At 42.2% G+C, this 20,756-nt stretch overlaps 1 protein-coding gene across 3 annotated transcripts in view; it reads right to left on the bottom strand.

Moving 5' to 3' along the window:
- Positions 1-153: 153 nt before the first annotated feature.
- The window catches only part of efemp2 (EGF containing fibulin extracellular matrix protein 2), a 25,571-nt gene continuing 4,968 nt past the window's right edge, over positions 154-20,756 (bottom strand). For 2 of the 3 annotated variants that reach the window (XM_062964845.1, XM_062964843.1), the window contains exons 2-12: positions 17,431-17,522; positions 16,363-16,411; positions 14,941-15,177; positions 14,488-14,610; positions 11,294-11,410; positions 9,253-9,372; positions 7,313-7,432; positions 4,932-5,058; positions 4,629-4,824; positions 3,091-3,274; positions 154-398 (exon numbers count right to left, since the gene is read on the bottom strand). In XM_062964845.1, coding sequence (XP_062820915.1) covers positions 3,113-3,274; positions 4,629-4,824; positions 4,932-5,058; positions 7,313-7,432; positions 9,253-9,372; positions 11,294-11,410; positions 14,488-14,610; positions 14,941-15,177; positions 16,363-16,411; positions 17,431-17,514 — 1,335 coding nt within the window. In that variant the 5' untranslated portion in view covers positions 17,515-17,522 and the 3' untranslated portion in view covers positions 154-398; positions 3,091-3,112. Of the gene's footprint in view, positions 399-3,090; positions 3,275-4,628; positions 4,825-4,931; positions 5,059-7,312; positions 7,433-9,252; positions 9,373-11,293; positions 11,411-14,487; positions 14,611-14,940; positions 15,178-16,362; positions 16,412-17,430; positions 17,523-20,178; positions 20,513-20,756 lie in introns of those variants that run through there. The other variant, XM_062964844.1, reaches the window with a different exon arrangement.

The following is a 20,756-nucleotide window of genomic DNA, read 5'->3' as shown; positions in this document are numbered from 1 at the left end:
ATCTAGCCGTTCGGAAGCAAAATGCGAGTAGGTAAATAGGTATTGCTTAAAAGCGGCACCCATAAGAAAATGCCAGAGATTTGATAATGGAGGTGAGAAGGACGGAATATAAATACTGTAAATAAATAAATAATGTTCTCTTTTTTTAAAAAAAAAAAAAAACAACAATTTTACTAAATATTCTTGGTTTTTTTTTTTCTTCCTTTGTAAGAACAGAAAAAGAGAACTTTGCTGCTAAGTTCCCAAAAAAAGTCCTCTCCGCGGTCAATTTTGAACCCAGGACTCTGTCTTTTGGAAGCCGCGTTGTAGTCCTGGCTCAGGAAGTCGTGGGACCACGGATCCCCTCGGGGCTTCGGCCCGGCCCGGCCCGGCCCTGGCAGACGTAGTCCAAGCCTCTTCTGTAAAAAGAGGTAAACAAGCAATCAAAAAATCATAGAGTTGCAAGGGAACCCCAAAGGCCATCCAGCCCAACCCTCTTCTGTAAAAAGAGGTAAACAAGCAATCAAAAAATCATAGAGTTGCAAGGGAACCCCAAAGGCCATCCAGCCCAACCCTCTTCTGTAAAAAGATGTAAACAAGCAATCAAAAATCATAGAGTTGCAAGGGAACCCCAAAGGCCATCCAGTCCAACCCACTTCTGTAAAAAGATGTAAACAATCAATCAAAAATCATAGAGTTGCAAGGGAACCCCAAAGGCCATCCAGTCCAACCCACTTCTGTAAAAAGATGTAAACAATCAATCAAAAATCATAGAGTTGCAAGGGAACCCCAAAGGCCATCCAGCCCAACCCTCTTCTGTAAAAAGATGTAAACAATCAATCAAAAAATCATAGAGTTGCAAGGGAACCCCAAAGGCCATCCAGTCCAACCCTCTTCTGTAAAAAGATGTAAACAATCAATCAAAAAATCATAGAGTTGCAAGGGAACCCCAAAGGCCATCCAGCCCAACCCTCTTCTGTAAAAAGAGGTAAACAATCAATCAAAAAATCATAGAGTTGCAAGGGAACCCCAAAGGCCATCCAGTCCAACCCACTTCTGTAAAAAGAGGTAAACAATCAATCAAAAAATCATAGAGTTGCAAGGGAACCCCAAAGGCCATCCAGCCCAACCCTCTTCTGTAAAAAGATGTAAACAAGCAATCAAAAAATCATAGAGTTGCAAGGGAACCCCAAAGGCCATCCAGTCCAACCCTCTTCTGTAAAAAGATGTAAACAATCAATCAAAAAATCATAGAGTTGCAAGGGAACCCCAAAGGCCATCCAGCCCAACCCTCTTCTGTAAAAAGAGGTAAACAATCAATCAAAAAATCATAGAGTTGCAAGGGAACCCCAAAGGCCATCCAGCCCAACCCTCTTCTGTAAAAAGATGTAAACAAGCAATCAAAAAATCATAGAGTTGCAAGGGAACCCCAAAGGCCATCCAGTCCAACCCTCTTCTGTAAAAATACATCTAGATCGAGGGAAGGAAGCCCATTTTGTCAGATGTGGGTAGAAATAATAATAATATAATAATAATAATAATTTAATTTTCTATCCCACCACCATCTCCCCGAAGGGACTCAGGGAGGCTCACAATAATAATAATAATAATAATAATAATAATAATAATAATAATAATAATAATAATATAAAGTAATAATAATAATAATAACAACTTTATTTTTATATCCTGCCTCCATCTCCCTGAAGGGACTTGGGGAGGCTCACAATATTTTTATTATTATTATTGTTATTATTATTATTATAACAACTTTATTTTTATATCTCGCCTCTATCTCCCTGAAGGAACTCAGGGAGGCCCACAATAATAGTAATAATAATAATAATAATAACTTTATTTTTATATCCCGCCTCCATCTCCCTGAAGGGACTTGGGGAGGTTCACAATAATAATAATAATAATATAATAATAATAATAATAATAATAATAATAATAATAATAATAACTTTATTTTTCTATCCTGCCTCCATCTCCCTGAAGGTACTTGGAGTGGCTCATGATAATAATAATAATAATAATAATAATAATAATAATAATAATAATAACTTTATTTTTATATCTCGCCTCTATCTACCCGAAGGGACTTGTGGAGGCTCACAATAATAATAATGATAATAATAATAACAACTTTATTTTTATATCCTGCCTCCAACTCCCCAAAGGGACTCTGAGAGGCTCACAATAATAATATAATAATAATAATAATAATAATAATAATAATAATTTATTTTTATATCCTGCCTCCATCTCCCTGAAGGGACTCGGGGAGGCTCACAACAATAATAATAATAATAATAATAATAATAATAATAATAATAATAATAATAATAATAATATAATTTTATTTTCATACCCCGCCTCCATCTCCCTGAAAGGACTCTGAGAGGCTCACAATAATAATAATAATAATAATAATAATAATAATAATAATAATAATAATAATATAATTTTATTTTCATACCTGCCTCCATCTCCCTGAAAGGACTCTGAGAGGCTCACAATAATAATAATAATAATAATAATAATAATAATAATAATAATAATAATAATAATATAATTTTATTTTTATATCCCACCTCCATCTCCCCGAAGGGACTCAGGGAGGCTCACAATAATAATAATAATAATAATAATAATAATAATAATAATAATAATAATAATAATAATAATAACAACAACAACAACTTTATTTTTATATCCGGCCTCCATCTCCCAGCTTACATGGGGAACAAGCCCAAATCCATCAGGAATAAAATCAACCGTAGATTAAAACATAACTCAAAAAACCAACAACATTACAAAAGACAATAACATAAATCAGCATCATCAACAATCAGAAATCTGTCTTCCTGCCTGGCAGGCCCTTCGGGTCTAAGGTTCTACGAGGCTAGATGGCCATCTGTCGGGAAGGATCAGGTTGTGTCTCCCTGCATGGCAGAAATGGGGTCGGACTGGATGGTCTTTGGGGTCCCTTCCAACGCGAGTGAAATGCAGACTCCCTTGTGGTCCAGGTTCCCAAATGGAGGCGGGATGGCCATCTGCAGGGAGGGCTCGGACCAGGAAAAGGAGACCCGCCAATCTCGGGCTTACCTGTCCGTTCCGTGGCCGGGTGCTAGAAGGAGTGGGCGCCCACGAAGACGGTGAGCCGCAGGACGGAGCTGGAGCGGAAGCTCATGAGGGTGTTCATGGTGACCATCTCCAGGTCCAGCACAAACTCACGCGGACCCGTCACCGGCCGGGCCAGGACCAGCATGGCGCTCAGGTTGTTGATTTGCTGGGAAAAGGGACACAAGAGACCAAGGGTCACTCCAGGGGCTGCCTGGCCATCTGCCGGGAGGGCTCGGGTGGTGGTTTCCTGCCTGGCAGGAGAGGATGGACCGGGTGGCCTTTGGAGTTGCCTTCCAACTCCAGCGTGGCATAGACTGCCTGGGATGGAGTCAGAGGCTGGGTGGCCATCTGTCGGGAGGGCTTTGATGGTGCCTTCCTGAATGGCAGGGAGTTGGACTGGATAGCTCTTGAGGTTTTTTTTCCAACTCTAGGATTCAATAATAATAATAATAGTAATAATAATAATAATAATAATAATAGAAAATAATAAATATAATAATAATGTGAGTGTCTCGTTCTTTGGAGGTTTTTAAGTAGAGGCTGGGTGGCCATCTGTCGGGAGGGCTTTGATGGTGCCTTCCTGAATGGCAGGGAGTTGGACTGGATAGCTCTTGAGGTGTTTTTTCCAACTCTAGGATTCAATAATAATAATAGTAATAATAATAATAATAATAATAATAGAAAATAATAAATATAATAATAATGTGAGTGTCTCGTTCTTTGGAGGTTTTTAAGTAGAGGCTGGGTGGCCATCTGTCGGGAGGGCTTTGATGGTGCCTTCCTGAATGGCAGGGAGTTGGACTGGATAGCTCTTGAGGTGTTTTTTCCAACTCTAGGATTCAATAATAATAATAGTAATAATAATAATAATAATAGAAAATAATAGAATAAAAATAATAATAAATATAAATAAAATAATAATACTAATAAAAGAAAATAATAATAGAAAATAATAATAAATATAAATAAAATAATAATAATAGAAAATAATAATAGAACATAATAATAAATATAAATAAATAAATAATAATAATAAAAGAAAATAATAATAGAAAATAATAATAAATATAAATAAAATAAATAATAATAGAAAATAACAATAATAAATATAAATAAGATAATAATAATAATGAAAGAAAATAATAAAAGAAAATAATAAATATAAATAAAATTAATAATAATAATAAAAGAAAATAATAATAATAACAGAAAATAATAATAGAAAATAATAAATATAAATAAAATTAATAATAATAGAAGAAAATAATAATAGAAAATAATAATAATAAATATAAATAATAATAATAAAAGAAAATAATAAATAAAATAAAAATAAAATACAGTAATAGAAAATAATAGGAAATAATAATAATAAATATAAATAAAATAATAATAATAACAACAACAACAACAATAATAATAATAATAGAAAATAATAAAAGGGGCCTGGGGGGGGGTCCCTTCTAACTCTAGGATGATGGGATCTTCTTTTCCGCCTGGGCCGTGTCCATGTGTCTTACCCGGATGTAGAACTCTCCTTGTTCGTTTCCCGAGCGGATCTGGAAGGTGTTGTAGGCTCCGGGGTAGACGCTGGTGGCCTGGATCTGGAAGATGTCGGAGGGCACCGTCCGGTCCGCGGTGAGGCTCATGTACCGGTGGACGACGGACGAGGGCTTCTCCCGGCAGAGCGGGTTCGTGGCCGGGCACAGGCAGCGGCTGCAGCGGAGACAAACCGGCCGCAGAGTGGCATGCGGCCCTGTCAATCACTCTGCTGCGCTTGGGTCTCATGCGCCGCCAGCACCGCTTCTCACACTCACACTCACTTTTCGGAGACTTGGACGTAGGGCTCCTGGCAGCGGTTCTTCTCCACGCAGCGGTATTCCCCGTGGAAGTTGATGCAGTTCTGGGTGTCGGTGCACTGGTGGGACCCGGTCTCGCATTCGTTGATATCTGGGGTCGCGGAAGACCAGAGAGGGTCAGAAGGGAACCCAAAGGCCATCCAGTCCAGCCCCCTCCCATAAAGTAAGGCATATAAGTCCTCCCGAATATAATAATAATAATAATATTACGATAATAATAATTATTATGATCCTTGCAGCCCAGGAGCAAGCCATCAGAACAAATGCAATTAAGGCCAAAATTGAAAAATCAGCTGATGACCCAAAATGCAGACTGTGCAAGGAAACCGAAGAAACTATTATTCATATCCTCAGCTGCTGTAAGAAAATTGCACAGACAGACTACAAACAGAGGCACAACTGTGTGGCCCAAATGATTAATTGCAATTAAGGCCAAGATCCAAAAATCAGCTGATGACCCAAAATGCAGACTGTGCAAGGAAACCGAAGAAACCATGGATCATATCCTCAGCTGCTGTAAGAAAATTGCACAGACAGACTACAAACAGAGGCACAACTGTGTGGCCCAAATGATTCATTGCAATTAAGGCCAAGATCCAAAAATCAGCTGATGACCCAAAATGCAGACTGTGCAAGGAAACCGACGAAACCATTGATCATATCCTCAGCTGCTGTAAGAAAATTGCACAGACAGACTACAAACAGAGGCACAACTACGTGGCCCAAATGATCCATTGGAACTTATGCCTCAAGTCCCACCTCCCAGCAGAAAAGAACTGGTGGGATCACAAACCTGAAAAAGTATCGGGAAATGAGCACGCAAAGATACTGTGGGACTTCCGAATCCAGACTGACAAAGTTCTGGAACACAACACACCAGACATCACAGTTGTGGAAAAGAACAAGGTTTGGATCATTGATGTTGCCATTCCAGGTGACAGTCGCATTGACGAAAAACAACAGGAAAAACTCAGCCGCTCTCAGGACCTCAAGATTGAACTTCAAAGACTCTGGCAGAAACCAGTGCAGGTGGTCCCAGTGGTGATGGGCACAGTGGGTGCCGTGCCAAAAGATCTCAGCCGGCATTTGGAAACAATAGACCAGGGGTCCCCAAACTTTTTAAAGAGGGGGCCAGTTCACGGTCCCTCAGATCGTTGGAGGGCCGGAATAGAGTTGGAAAAAAAAACCATAAACAAATTCCTATGCACACTGCTCATCTCTTATTTTGAAGTTTAAAAAACCCCAAACGGGACCAAATACAGCCTCAATGTTAATAACAATCATAATCATAATAAAAATCATAAAGAAGGTTAGAAGAGACCCCTTGGGCCATTGAGTCCAACCCCCTTTTGCCTCTGGCACCAAAAGCACAAGCAAAGCACCCCTGACAGATGGCCACCCAGAATCAATGTTAATAATAATAATAATAATAATAATAATAATAATAATAATACGTCACACAGCCCTAAACGCTTGGGAACTTGTGATTTTATGATATAAAATCCAGCATATATATCTTGTTTGCTGTGTTTGCTTGTTTGCATATATACTGTGTCTTTGTGTCAATAATAATAATAAAGAGGATTAGAAGAGACCCCTTGCGCTATTTAGTCCAGCCCCTTTCTGCCTTTTTGCACCAAAAGCACTAGCAAAGCACCCCCCTTGATAATTAATTATTAATTAAATACTAATTCAAATACTATTATGAACAAGAAAAACTCTGGAAGGCACGCACCGGGCGAGGGAGGGGCCGGGGGCCGGATAAATGGCTTTGATGGGGCCGCATCCGGCCCCCGGGCCTTAGTTTGGGGACCCCTGCAATAGACATTGACAAAATCACCATCTGCCAACTGCAAAAGGCCACCCTGCTGGGATCTGTGCACATCATCCGAAAATACATCACACAGTCCTAGACACTTGGGAAGTGTTCGACTTGTGGTTTTGTGAAACGAAATCCAGCATGTCTATCTTGTTTGCTGTGTCATAAAATAATAATAATAATAATAATAATAATAATAATAATAATAATAATAATAATAATACATCACACAGTCCTAGACACTTGGGAAGTGTTCAACTTGTGGTTTTGTGATACGAAATCCAGCATATCTATCTTGTTTGCTGTGTCATCATAAAATAATAATAACAATAATAATAATAATAATAATAATAATAATAATAATAATAATAATAATATACATCACACAGTCCTAGACCCTTGGGAAGTGTTCAACTTGTGATTTTGTGAAACGAAATCCAGCATATCTATCTTGTTTGCTGTGTCATCATAAAATAATAATAATAATAATAATAATAATAATAATAATAATAATAATAATACTGACCTTGGCAGAGGCGGGTGCTGAGCAGCTGGTATCCTTGGGGGCAGGCGCAGGAGAAGTGGCCGGGCTCATTCACGCACTGGTGTTGGCACAAGTAAGTTGAATAGCTGCATTCGTCAACATCTGCGGGAAAGGAAGGACGTGTTATTTACATCCAATGTCCTAAAAAACCCCTAAAACACATGAATCCAATTCCGTCCTAAAGAAATCCAGCCGAGAATCCAGTGTCTTCCTGCCTGGAATCCGCAGCCAAACACCGCCCTCTGGTGGCCATGGCGGAAGCATCACAATCTCTATCTCTACGGCTCCCACAGGCCACTGCGATGCCCACCAGTGACGGAACTGGGCCTAACTGGGCACACCGAACCCCCATGAACCCCTTTCCGTCCTGGGGCAGATTGGGGGAGGATGCACCAAGTAGCTTCACTCACTTCTTGGGACAACGTCTCAAGGGACAACGTCTCGGAACCCGATTCAAAAAGCAAGAACAATCCGAAATAATTCCGATATAAGAATCAAAACGATTTTTTGGACAACCCTAGTACTTAGGCTCTGGGAGTTGTAGTTCACTCTTACACAGACAGCACTGGACCCAGCCGACGTCGGATCTGGACCAAACTTGGCTCACTGCCTCATCATGCCCAACTGTGCCTACACCCAAGGTTTCAGGGTGATTGTACTTAGTAGGCATGTCCGATCGATGGAAAAAATGTTTCAATTCTCGTTTCTAAAGTAGAGGGTGCCGGCGCTTCGATATAGAAAGTATTTCCGAATTTTTCACCCAAAAATTTCGGATTTTTCCGAAAATTCGTAATGATTCTAAATGTTTCTAAAATGGCGGACGCGCATGCGCAGTCTCAAAAAAGAAAAAACAGGAAACTGGGGGGGGGGGGGGACTTTTCCAGGGCTCTCCCGCCCTCATTTCTGGAGCTATCCTCATCAAATTTGGTACAATGGGAGATCACATTCAACAGTCTTTGCTCAACAAATTGCAGAACATTTCCTGTCTTTTATGATTTTTTGGGGGAAAAAATTAACGAAACATTAAGACACATTTAGAGAATGGGCCAACGATGGTTCAAATTACATTGCTGGTTGCGCCCAGGAACAACGTCTCGGAACTCAATTCAAAAAGCGAGAACAATCCGAAATAATTCCGATATAAGAATCAAAACGATTTTTTGGACAACCCTAGTACTTAGGCTCTGGGAGTTGTAGTTCACCCTTATACAGACAGCACTGAACCCAGCCAACTTCGGATCTGGACCAAACTTGGCACACTGCCTCATCATATCCAACTGTGCATACAGGCAGAGGTTCAGGGTGATTGTACTTAGGCTCTGGGAGTTGTAGTTATTTATTTATTTATTTATTTATTTACAGCATTTATATTCCACCCTTCTTTCTCACCCCGAAGGGGACTCAGGGCGGATCACATTACACATATAGGCAAACATTCAATGCCTTTTAACATAGGACAAAGACAACAACATAGCTCCGAGCGGGCCTCGAACTTATGACCTCCTGGTCAGTGATTCATTGCTCTCCCGTCTGCGCCACAGCCCCGGGTTTCGGGTTGATTGGCCTTTGCTCTGGGAGTTGTAGTCCACCCTTATACAGACAGCCCTGAACCCATGACCCATTCTACATCCTGGCCCTGTTTGGAGGGGGATGGACCATGGATGATGTGACTTGCATATGGGAGTTGTAGTTCACCCACTGAATCCGGCTGACATTGGGTTTAGACTAACACAGACAAACCATGCCTTTCTCAAATGACCCGGGCATCGCCGGCTCCCCAAGCTAGTTATAAATAATATTCAGTATTGGGACTGATATAAAACAGGTGATATGAACGAGATGGGAGTTTTGTAATGATTGGGAAATTAATGAGAATGCGAAGGGCCTGGGAAGGGTAGCATTGGGGCCCCGCCCGCAGGTACCTTTGCAGGTGAATCCGTCCTCGTCCAGCTCGTACCCCTGGCCGCAGCGGCAGATGAAGGTGCCGTAGGTGTTGAAGCAGCGCTGCTGGCACGGGGCCCCCATCTCGCACTCGTTCACGTCTGCAAGAGGAGAGCAACACCGTGTCATGATCTCCAATCTTTGACATCTCCGGTCAGCTGACAAAGAACGGATGCCAGCCATAAAACGGGCCAGCCATAAAACTTCAATGACCCTCTGGCATGTGAGAGCCCCTATATAAATAGGCCAAAGAGAAGGTTCTGGTTTTCTGTACGATAAAACCTGTTGGAATATGCCAGCCATAAAATGGGCCAGCCATAAAACCTCAATGACCCTCTGGTATGTGAGAGCCCCTATATAAATGGGCCAAAGAAAAGGTTCTGGTATTCGGTACAATAAAACCTGTTGGAATCTACCAACTGGTGGAAGACTGACCCACAGCACAACTGGGAAAAGAGAAGCTAACAATCCATAAAACCACAATTGCCCTCTGGTATGTGAGAGCCCCTATATAAATGGGCCAAAGAGAAGGTTCAGGTATTCTGTACAATAAAACCTGTTGGAATCTATCAGCGTGTGTCTTACAGATACCAGCCATAAAACGGGCCAGCCACAAAACCTCAATTACCCTCTGGTATATGAGAGCCCCTATATAAGTGGGCCAAAGAGAAAACCTGTTGGAATCTACCAACTGGTAGACTGACCCACAGCACAACTGGGAGAACCCGACACACCGTCATGCTGGAAGAGCCCTCGAGGGACAACGGATACAACTCGTATCATGTTCACAAGGAAAACACAGTCAAAGCCTTCCCGGCAGATGGCCATCCGGCCTCCTCTATTGGAATCCTATTCTATTGGAATTCTCAGAGGCGATTGCCAGGGGTTCATTCTGAGATTACTTATTATTTTAATACCCTTAGATGGAGTTCACCAGGTCCTGGAGATTTGGGTCCATATATATTAGCCAGATATCGCTGTACTGCCTCTTTACCTATTCTGTGTTGCCTTTCCCCTATGGTATCATCTGGCCTTAAGATACTTGGATCCATTTAGAAAATAATAATAATAATAATACTTGGCAGAATATGTAAAGCAAAGTGAAGAACCTGCTTTGATTGAAGTCAAAAATCAGAAACTCCTCAAAGCACAGCAGACAAAAAACCAGTACAAGAAAACCGCACTACAAACTAGAGCTGACAGCTGACACAACAAATCCAGCAGGTCTATCTTGTTTGCTGTGTAATAATAATAATAATAATAATAATAATAATAATAATAATAATAATTTATTTATATGATGCCCTGTCTTCCCGAAGGACTCAGGACAACTTCCAACAAAAATGGCAAACATTCAATGCCATAATACATTAAACAAAGACAGTACCTAGAGAAGACAAACTTAAATAAAATCTCAGACTACCATAGAGAAATTCTAAATAAAGAAATGACAGCCCAGGAAATTCAAAGAGCAATAAAAAAAACTAGAGCCATTCTTCTCCACCCGTTTGTTTCTTTGAGTTAAAGAATCCAAAACGGGGGAAAGACCTGGCCCGGATGGAACACATACAACTCCTTATCTGCCGCTCTGGAATTGGCGTCTAAGCACTTGATGCTCTGGAAATAAGCTATGACATGGGAAAAATGAAGCAAAGAAGTGCATTTACCAACTTGTAATTATTTACTCGTCTTTTCAGGCAACGGATGTGCCTCAAAAGACTTGTGTGCACACGGGAACATTATCCCATGCATGTTTGTGGGCTAGAAACTGATTTAGAGGCAGGGTTCACCTTTCCAAAGTAATTTTAATGTAACTCCTGAAATCTCTCAGGCAACACAAAGTGGCTGGGGGATTATGGGAGTGTGAGTCCACAAGAACTTTTTCCAAGAGTTCTTGGAAGATTAGGCAGACATTCCTGCCCTGCCTCTGTACCTATTCCGTGCTGCATTTCCGCATGTGCATCACACAGACTTAAGAGACTGAGATCCATTCGGAGCAGACGGATCGGGGACATTTCTTACCCACGCAAGAGCGGTTGTTGCTGGCGAGCTGGAAGCCCGGTTCGCACTGGCAGGAGAAGGAGCCGGGCGAGTTCACACAACGGTGCTGGCAATAGCGGTAGCGGCACTCGTCGATGTCTAGAACGGAGGGCGGAAAAGAGAAGAAATGCTGCCCAAGTTGGTGCTTTTCATGGCCTGACCCTCCAACATTTCTGCAGCCGAGCAACGTCAGAGTCGGGGTCAAGGTGGCCAAAGGAACTCCAGATATAGAGCTCTACAAGGGTCCCCAGACTTTTTAAACAGGGGGCCAGTTCACGACCCTTCAGCCCATTGCAGGGCCGGACTATAGTTTTTAAAAAGAACGATGAACAAATTCCCATGCACATTGCACAGATCTTATTTTGAAGTAAACAAACAAGACGGGAACAAATACAGCCTTAATGTTAATCATAATCACTCCTTGGACCATTTAGTCCAACCCCCTTCTGCCTTTGTGCACCAAAAGCATAAGCAAAGCACCCCCAACAGATGGCCACCCAGCCTCGATGTTAATTAACAATAATATTAATAATAATAATAGGGGCAGAGGGCTCTTACAAGTAAAACAAGCAGTCAAAGAAGAAGAACATGCCCTGGCAGAAGATGTAAAACAAAGTGAAGAACCTGCTTTGAGTGAAGTAAAAAATCAGAAACTCCTCAAAGCACAGCAGACAAAAAACCAGTACAAGAAAACCGCACTACAAACTAGAGCAGAATCAGTACAAGAAAACCGCACTACAAACTAGAGCTGACAGCTGGCACAACAAAACATTGCGTGGAAAGTTCCTTGACAAAATTGAAGGAAAAGCTGACAAGGAGAAGACCTGGCTCTGGCTCACGAATGGGACCCTGAAGAAGGAGACAGAAGGCCTGGTCCTTGCAGCCCAGGAGCAAGACATCAGGACAAAGGCCATTAATAATAATAATAATAATAATAATAATAATAATAATAATAATAATAATAATAGAAGACCTGGCTCTGGCTCACAAATGGGACCCTGAAGAAGGAGACAGAAGGCCTGATCCTTGCAGCCCAGGAGCAAGACATCAGGACAAAGGCCATTAATAATAATAATAATAATAATAATAATAATAATAATAATAGAAGACCTGGCTCTGGCTCACGAATGGGACCCTGAAGAAGGAGACAGAAGGCCTGATCCTTGCAGCCCAGGAGCAAGACATCAGGACAAAGGCCATTAATAATAATAATAATAATAATAATAATAATAATAATAATAGAAGACCTGGCTCTGGCTCATGAATGGGACCCTGAAGAAGGAGACAAAAGGCCTGATCCTTGCAGCCCAGGAGCAAGACATCAGGACAAAGGCAATTAATAATAATAATAATAATAATAATAATAATAATAATAATAGAAGACCTGGCTCTGGCTCACGAATGGGACCCTGAAGAAGGAGACAGAAGGCCTGATCCTTGCAGCCCAGGAGCAAGACATCAGGACAAAGGCCATTAATAATAATAATAATAATAATAATAATAATAATAATAATAATAATAGAAGACCTGGCTCTGGCTCACAAATGGGACCCTGAAGAAGGAGACAGAAGGCCTGATCCTTGCAGCCCAGGAGCAAGACATCAGGACAAAGGCCATTAATAATAATAATAATAATAATAATAATAATAATAATAATAGAAGACCTGGCTCTGGCTCACAAATGGGACCCTGAAGAAGGAGACAGAAGGCCTGGTCCTTGCAGCCCAGGAGCAAGACATCAGGACAAAGGCCATTAATAATAATAATAATAATAATAATAATAATAATAATAATAATAATAGAAGACCTGGCTCTGGCTCACAAATGGGACCCTGAAGAAGGAGACAGAAGGCCTGATCCTTGCAGCCCAGGAGCAAGACATCAGGACAAAGGCCATTAATAATAATAATAATAATAATAATAATAATAATAATAATAGAAGACCTGGCTCTGGCTCATGAATGGGACCCTGAAGAAGGAGACAAAAGGCCTGATCCTTGCAGCCCAGGAGCAAGACATCAGGACAAAGGCAATTCAGGCCAAGATCGAAAAATCAGCCGATGACCCAAAATGCAGACTGTGCAAGGAAACCGACGAAACCATGGATCATCTCCTCAGCTGCTGTAAGAAAATCGCACAGACAGACTACAAACAGAGGCACAACTACGTGGCCCAAATGATTCATTGGAACTTATGCCTCAAGTACCACCTCCCAGCAGCAAAGAACTGGTGGGATCACAAACCTGCAAAAGTATTGGAAAATGAGCACGCAAAGATACTGTGGGACTTCCGAATCCAGACTGACAAAGTTCTGGAACACAACACACCAGACATCACAGTTGTGGAAAAGAACAAGGTTTGGATCCTTGATGTCGCCATCCCAGGTGACAGTCGCATTGACGAAAAACAACAGGAAAAACTCAGCCGCTCTCAGGACCTCAAGATTGAACGTCAAAGACTCTGGCAGAAACCAGTGCAGGTGGTCCCGGTGGTGATGGGCACATTGGGTGCCGTGCCAAAAGATCTCAGCCGGCATTTGGAAACAATAGACATTGACAAAATCACCATCTGCCAACTGCAAAAGGCCACCCGACTGGCATCTGCAGCATCATCCGAAAATACATCACACAGTCCTAGACACTTGGGAAGAGTTCGACTTGCGATTTTGTGATACAAAATCCAGCATATCTGTCTTGTTTGCTGTGTCATAATAATAATAATAATAATAATAATAATAATAATAATAATAATAATAATAATAATATATCCCACAGTCCTAGACACTTGGGAAGTGTTTGACTTGTGATTTTGTGATACAAAATCCAGCATATCTATCTTGTTTGCTGTGTCATACAACAACAATAATAATAATAATAATAATAATAATAATAAAAAGAGTGTTGGAAGAGACCCCGTGCCATGTAGTCCAACCCCTTCTGCCTTTGCGCACCAAAAGCACTCGCAAAGCACCCCTTAATAATTATTTATTAAATAAAAATTAAAATACATTAAAATATAAATATACATAAAAATAATTAAAATATAAAGAAGCAAAGCTTTGGAAGGCGCGGGATCAATGGCTTCAACGGATCAATGGCCCGGGCCGTATTCTGGTGACCCTTGGACCAGATGACCCTCCAGAGCGGCCAGTCTTTCTGCCGATGCCCCGGACTCACCCACGCACTCGGTGCCAATCTTCCGGTATCCGTCGGGACACTGGCAGTGGAATCCGCCCGGTGTGTTGACGCACTCCTGGCTGGGTTGGCAGTCGTGCACATCGTATTCGCATTCGTCCACATCTGTGCGCAGAAGCAAAAACGGAGAATCAGGCCGAATCCGAGATTTTAAGAGAACCCCAGGGCCAGACGGTCCAACACCGAGGGGCCAGACAGGAATTGATCCATTTGGTTGATCCGTGGATTGAATCTCCCTGCATTCCACAGTCCATGACGAATGTTCCGTCCATGCGGAAGTCTTGACCTATTGGCCCGGCAGGCAATCAATCAGGGCTGGCATGTAATTAACTCCTTTGCTGCTGGAAAGCTTGCCGGAACACACAGACACAATCCAACAGCAACAATTGATTTAACATTTCGCACTGTGACAACAAAAACACTGACAGGACTCACCCGAGCAGGCCCCGTGTCGGTCCGGTTCGTAGCCCTGGGGGCACGAGTTCTGCCCGGGGATGGCGTGGGGGGGTCTCGGGGGCCTCGGCCGGGGAGGGCTCGGGGCAGCCCCCCGCTCGGCATTGACGTCGTTGATGACGGAGGCGGAACGCGGCAAACAAAGGTACCCGCCGTAGTGGTTGATGCACTTCATCTCTCCTTTGCAGGCCTGCGGAATGGTTTCACATTCGTTGATGTCTGGAGGGCAAGAGAAAGTCATCAGAATGCTGCTGTTGTTGTTGTTGTTGTTGTTGTTGTTGGGGACTGCCCAGAGAGGAAGTAAAGGAGAGAATTCCAAGAGAGCAATAAAAGCATGTCGCAGCAAACAAAGAATATATACCTTTGACTTATCTACTATTGACCAACGGCTGAGGATCTTCCTCACCTTCCACACCCACTTTGGCATAAGTGATACCTGTGACCTCAGTTGTTGATTTCAAGCTAACTTTTGGTCTTGGAACTTCCTGGAGAAAGGCTCCAGCTCGCAAGAAGGGAGGGGCAAAAGTTTATTATTTTCTGGTCGTTGTTGTTGTTGTTGTTGTTGTTGGGGACTGGCCCGGAGAGGAAGTAAAGGAGAGAATTCCAAGAGAGCAATAAAAGCATGTTGTAGCAAACAAAAAATATATACCTTTGGCTTATCTAATATTGACCAATGGCTGAGGATCTTCCTCACCTTCCACACCCACTTTGGCATAAAGGATACCTGTGACCTCAGTTGTTGATTCCAAGCTAACTTTTGGTCTTGGAACTTTCTGGAGAAAGGCACCAGCTCGCAAGAAGGGAGGGGCAAAAGTTTACTATTTTATGGCTTATGGTCCCTTCATTATTATTATTATTATTATTATTTATTTTATTATTATCATTGTTGTTGTTGTTGTTGTTGTTGAGGACTGTCCCGGAGAGGAAGTAAAGGAGAAAATTCCAAGAGAGCAATAAAAGCATGTTGCAGCAAACAAAGAATATATACCTTTGGCTTATCTAAAATTGACCAATGGCTGAGGATCTTCCTCACCTTCCACACCCACTTTGGCATAAGCGATACCTGTGACCTCAGTTGTTGATTTCAAGCTAATTTTTGTTCTCGGAACTTCCTGGAGAAAAGCACCAGCACACAGGAAGGGAGGGGCATGTGCAGAGGCAAAGCTACGTAGGCAAAAGTTTACTATTTTCTGGCTTATGGTCCCTACAAAAGGCCCATCCTCTCTTTGAATATCAGCCAGCAAGCCAACATCTTAAATCAAGAAACTGCTTCCTAAATCTACAGAGATACTCGCACAAACACCTCAGCAAGCAAGAGTCCAAAAGTGGCAGGCTAAAACCCGGAAACCCCATTCTGCCAAGAAGCAGGAAATCTATGATTTTTTGAGTCTATGATCTATTTACCTTTACAGTGCTGGCTCTCCGCATCCCACTGGTATCCGTCTGTACATTCCTAGGACAGAAGGACAAATGTAAGAGGTATAATAATAATAATAATAATAATAATTATTATTATTATTATTATTATTATTGACACAACGACGTTGTATGACACAGCAAACAAGATAGCTATGCTGGATTTCGTTTCACAAAACCACAAGTCGAACACTTCCCAAGTGTCTAGGACTGTGTGATGTATTTTCGGATGATGCTGCAGATCCCAGTAGGGTGGCCTTTTGCAGTTGGCAGATCATAATTTTGTCAATGTCTATTATTTCCAAACGCCGGCTGAGATCTTTTGGCACGGCACCCACTGTGTCCATCACCACCGGGACCACCTGCACTGGTTTCTGCCAGAGTCTTTGAAGTTCAATCTTGAGGTCCTGAGAGCGGCTGAGTTTTTCCTGTTGTTTTTCGTCAATGAGACTGTCACCTGGGATGGCAACATCAATGATCCAAACCTTGTTCTTTTCCACAACTGTGATGTCTGGTGTGTTGTGTTCCAGAACTTTGTCAGTCTGGATTCGGAAGTCCCACGGTATCTTTGCATGCTCATTTTCCAAGACTTTTGCAGGTTTGTGATCCCACCAGTTCTTTGCTGCTGGGAGGTGGGACTTGAGGCATAAGTTCCAATGGATCATTTGGGCCACATAGTTGTGCCTCTGTTTGTAGTCTGTCTGTGCAATTTTCTTACAGCAGCTGAGGATATGATCAATGGTTATTATTTATACCCCGATTCCATCTCCCCCGAAAGGGACTCGGGGAGGCTCACAGATAATACCAGATAAAAATAATAACAATATACAGTACATCAGTGAGCACAACATACCCAAATGATAAAGGATCTTGATTATGACTTCACACCGTATTCCTCCTTTTCCACATTTTCCAAATCAAGCGAATGGCCGCAAAGGACAACGGCTACTTGGTGCTTATTTATTTATTTCGTGTCAAAAGCATGGCATGGTAAATACATTTTAAAATGACGAAAGAAAGGAAAATAAAGGTGCTGAAGCCGTGCCACTTGCTCACCGTATACGTGTCCGGCTCCTCCGGTTCTTGCGAAACTGCAACTCCCAGAAGAGTCACCAGAAGGAGGCTCGAAACGGGCTTCATTGTTCCGCCTGAAAGAAAAGAGAACGAAGCTTAGAGATAGGACATTACGGCACCCAGCAGTTCCCCTCTTCACACTGGACCCAAAAACAAAAAAGGAGACAGATGACATTTTGCCCCAATATTGACGCTGAAGCCTCTGAGTGCATACAGAGTGCAAATGCAAAGACATAATGGAAAGGTACTTAATATCTATATATATAAAAATGTAATGTACGTTTGTAGGACTGAGTAAACAACCACTGAACCAAATCACACCAAATTTGGTCACAAAATAATAATAATAATAATAATAATAATAAAACTTTATTTATACCCCGCCACCATCTCCCCAATGGGGACTCGGGGCGGCTTACATGGGGCCATGCCCAAGACAATACAATAAACCATAACATAATACAATTAAATAATACATTACATAAAATAAACAGTACAACATAAGATCAAAACAGCAATATAACACGAGCGGGCCGCATGAATACTACATTTAAAAACAAAAGACATAGTCGTCCAATCTATGTCTTTCAAACAAAAAAAGCTGGAAAATAAAGTCCAAATTAGAAAACAAGGAAGAGCCGTTTTCAACCCTGGTTGCTGGTCAGAAGGGTAGGCCCTGCCCCCTTTAGGCCCCGCCCACTTCGTCTCCTAGCAACCCCCTAGGCCACCATGGCGCCAGAGTACGGCCAGGGTTCAGGCTTTTGAGGCTGCAAGGCTATTCACTGCTATTCCATTTGGCCAACAAAGCATTCCCATAAGCCACAGCAACGCGTGGCCGAGCACAGCTAGTAAACAACAAATTAAAAAAGGAATAATAATAAAATAATGATAAATTAAAAGACGGAATAATAAACAACAAGAATAATTGGGTTGTTGTGAGTTTTCCGGGCTGTATGGCCATATTCCAGAAGCATTCTCCCCTGACGTTTCGCCCACTTCTATGGCAGGCATCCTCAGAGATTGTGAGGTCTGTTGGAAACTTTGAAGCGGCAAGGCTTTGAAGCTGCAAGACTATTTAGTAGTAAACAAGGAGGCCAATGGCAACATCCACACTTGCCTCAAGACAAGAGTTCTTTCTCCCACCCTGGACTTTATTTCCAATGTACCGTATATACTCGAGTATAAGCTGACCCAAATATAAGCCAAGCAGGACCCTCACCCGAGTATAAGCCGAGGGGGCCTTTTTCAGTCTTAAACTAGGCTTATACTCAAGTATATACAATATATAAACCCCACTTGCCTCGTTTCCAACAGATGGGTGAAACGTCAGGAGAGCATGCTTCTGGAACATAGCCACACAGCCCGGGAAACTCACCGCAACCTAGTTAATCATAATTGTCTTTTTTTTTTGTCCCTTTTCCCTTGAAGGCAAGGTAACCTTTGTTCACTTATAAAGGGCAAGCTGAGTGTGAGCCAAGGGTGTGATGCGGCAGCGAAAGAGGCCAATGCGATTCTAGGCTGCATCAAAAGGAGCCTAGAACAGAAAATATTCAGGGATAAACAAAACAAGAGAAACTCGGAGAAGAAGGATAAAGCTGCCCTTTAGAGATATGCAGGACTATAATTCCCAGCATCCAGAGAAGAGCTGCGAGGCCCATCGTCCTCAAATTCTAACATGTCTATAGTTTTCCAAAGAATCAGGAAAGATTAAAAATTCAGGTTGGATGTCAGGGATCCGCCTTCTTCCCGGGATGAATGGAGCCTGTGTTGAGTTTTCCTTCAAAGGCTCAACAAGGTCTAAATATAGCCGAATGGTTTGGCCGAATGTAAATATATATATATTTTAAGCCACAGAGTTTATCCTTCAACCTCATCGTCAAAGGTCTCCGAAGGTTCAAAGTGGATGTCAATTAAAACAAAGTCAAGGCAACTGGAATAGAACTGGGAACACTGGTCAGTTTCTAAAGGCTGAGTTTGGTGGCCATCTGTCCGGAGGGCTTTGATGGTGCTTTCCGGCCTGGCAGGGGGTTGGTCTAGAAGACCCTTGGGGCCTTCTTCTAACTCTAGGATTTAATAATAATAATAATAATAATAATAATAATAATAATAATAATAATAATAAATGTTGATGATGATGGAGTTTCATTCTCTGGAACTTTTAAGCAGAGGCTGGATGGCCATCTGTCGGGAGGGCTTGGATGGTGTTCCTGCCTGGCAGAATGGACTGGATGACTCTTGGGATCCCTTCCAACTCTAGGATAATAATAATAATAATAATAATAATAATAATAATTATAATTATAATAATAATTATAATAATAAATGTTGATGATGATGGAGTCTCCTTCTCTGGAACTGTTAAGCAGAGGCTGGGTGGCCATCTGTCGGGAGGGCTTTCATGGTGTCATGGAGTTGGACTGGAAGATCATTGGGGTCTCTTCCAACTCTAGGATTAAATAATAATAATAATAATTATAATTATTATAAATGTTGATGATGATGGAGTCTCCTTCTCTGGAACTGTTAAGCAGAGGCTGGGTGGCCATCTGTCGGGAGGGCTTGGATGGTGTTCCTGCCTGGCAGAATGGGCTGGATGGCCTCTGGGGTCCCTTCCGGCTCTAGGATCCACGGAATGGGCAGGGACCGTTGTGCAGGCCCCTGGGCCTCCCCCGGATTCCCTCTCCCATCATCCCCAGGCCAGGAAAGGCCAGAAGTGCCCCCGGTGCTCACCCCGGGCCGGGCTGTTCTCTGGGCTGGCTGGGCTGGTCCTGGCCGGCTGCAGAGCGAGGCTCCTTCTGGCTCCGGGAGAGAAAGTGTGCGCTGGCCCACATTCCTGCCCCCCCGCCGGGCGGCCCACGGATTCCACCCCACATCTGGTTCCACTTAGTTCCCAGCAGACACCGCTTCCCGGGCCAGCTGTTCCCGGCCGTCAAGCCCAAAACCCCTCCTTGCAAAACACACAGGAACTTTTAACCCAACAGGCGCTGCACCGCCGTGCCTCTTTGGATGCTCATCCACAGGTGTGGGCATTGCAAGGAACAACGTGCACGGATTTAATTCAGACTGCGTCCAAGCCAACACGTACTTTTTATCACTGGGAGGCTATTATTATTATTATTATTATTGATTTATTACCCACTTCTATCCTCCTTTAGGGTGATAAAAAAAAGGTTTAATGGAACTCAATAAATCATGCTGATTGAATTATAACATATTGTATATACATATAATATTCATAATATTATATTGTAATACCATATAATACTAATAATACAATACAATAATATTAATTTTATATTATATTTTAC

Source organism: Anolis carolinensis, unplaced genomic scaffold (genome assembly GCF_035594765.1).
Source record: "Anolis carolinensis isolate JA03-04 unplaced genomic scaffold, rAnoCar3.1.pri scaffold_14, whole genome shotgun sequence".
NCBI lineage: Eukaryota > Metazoa > Chordata > Lepidosauria > Squamata > Dactyloidae > Anolis > Anolis carolinensis.
Note: the sequence above shows the minus strand (reverse complement) of the source record. Positions and strands in the feature narration are given on the sequence as shown.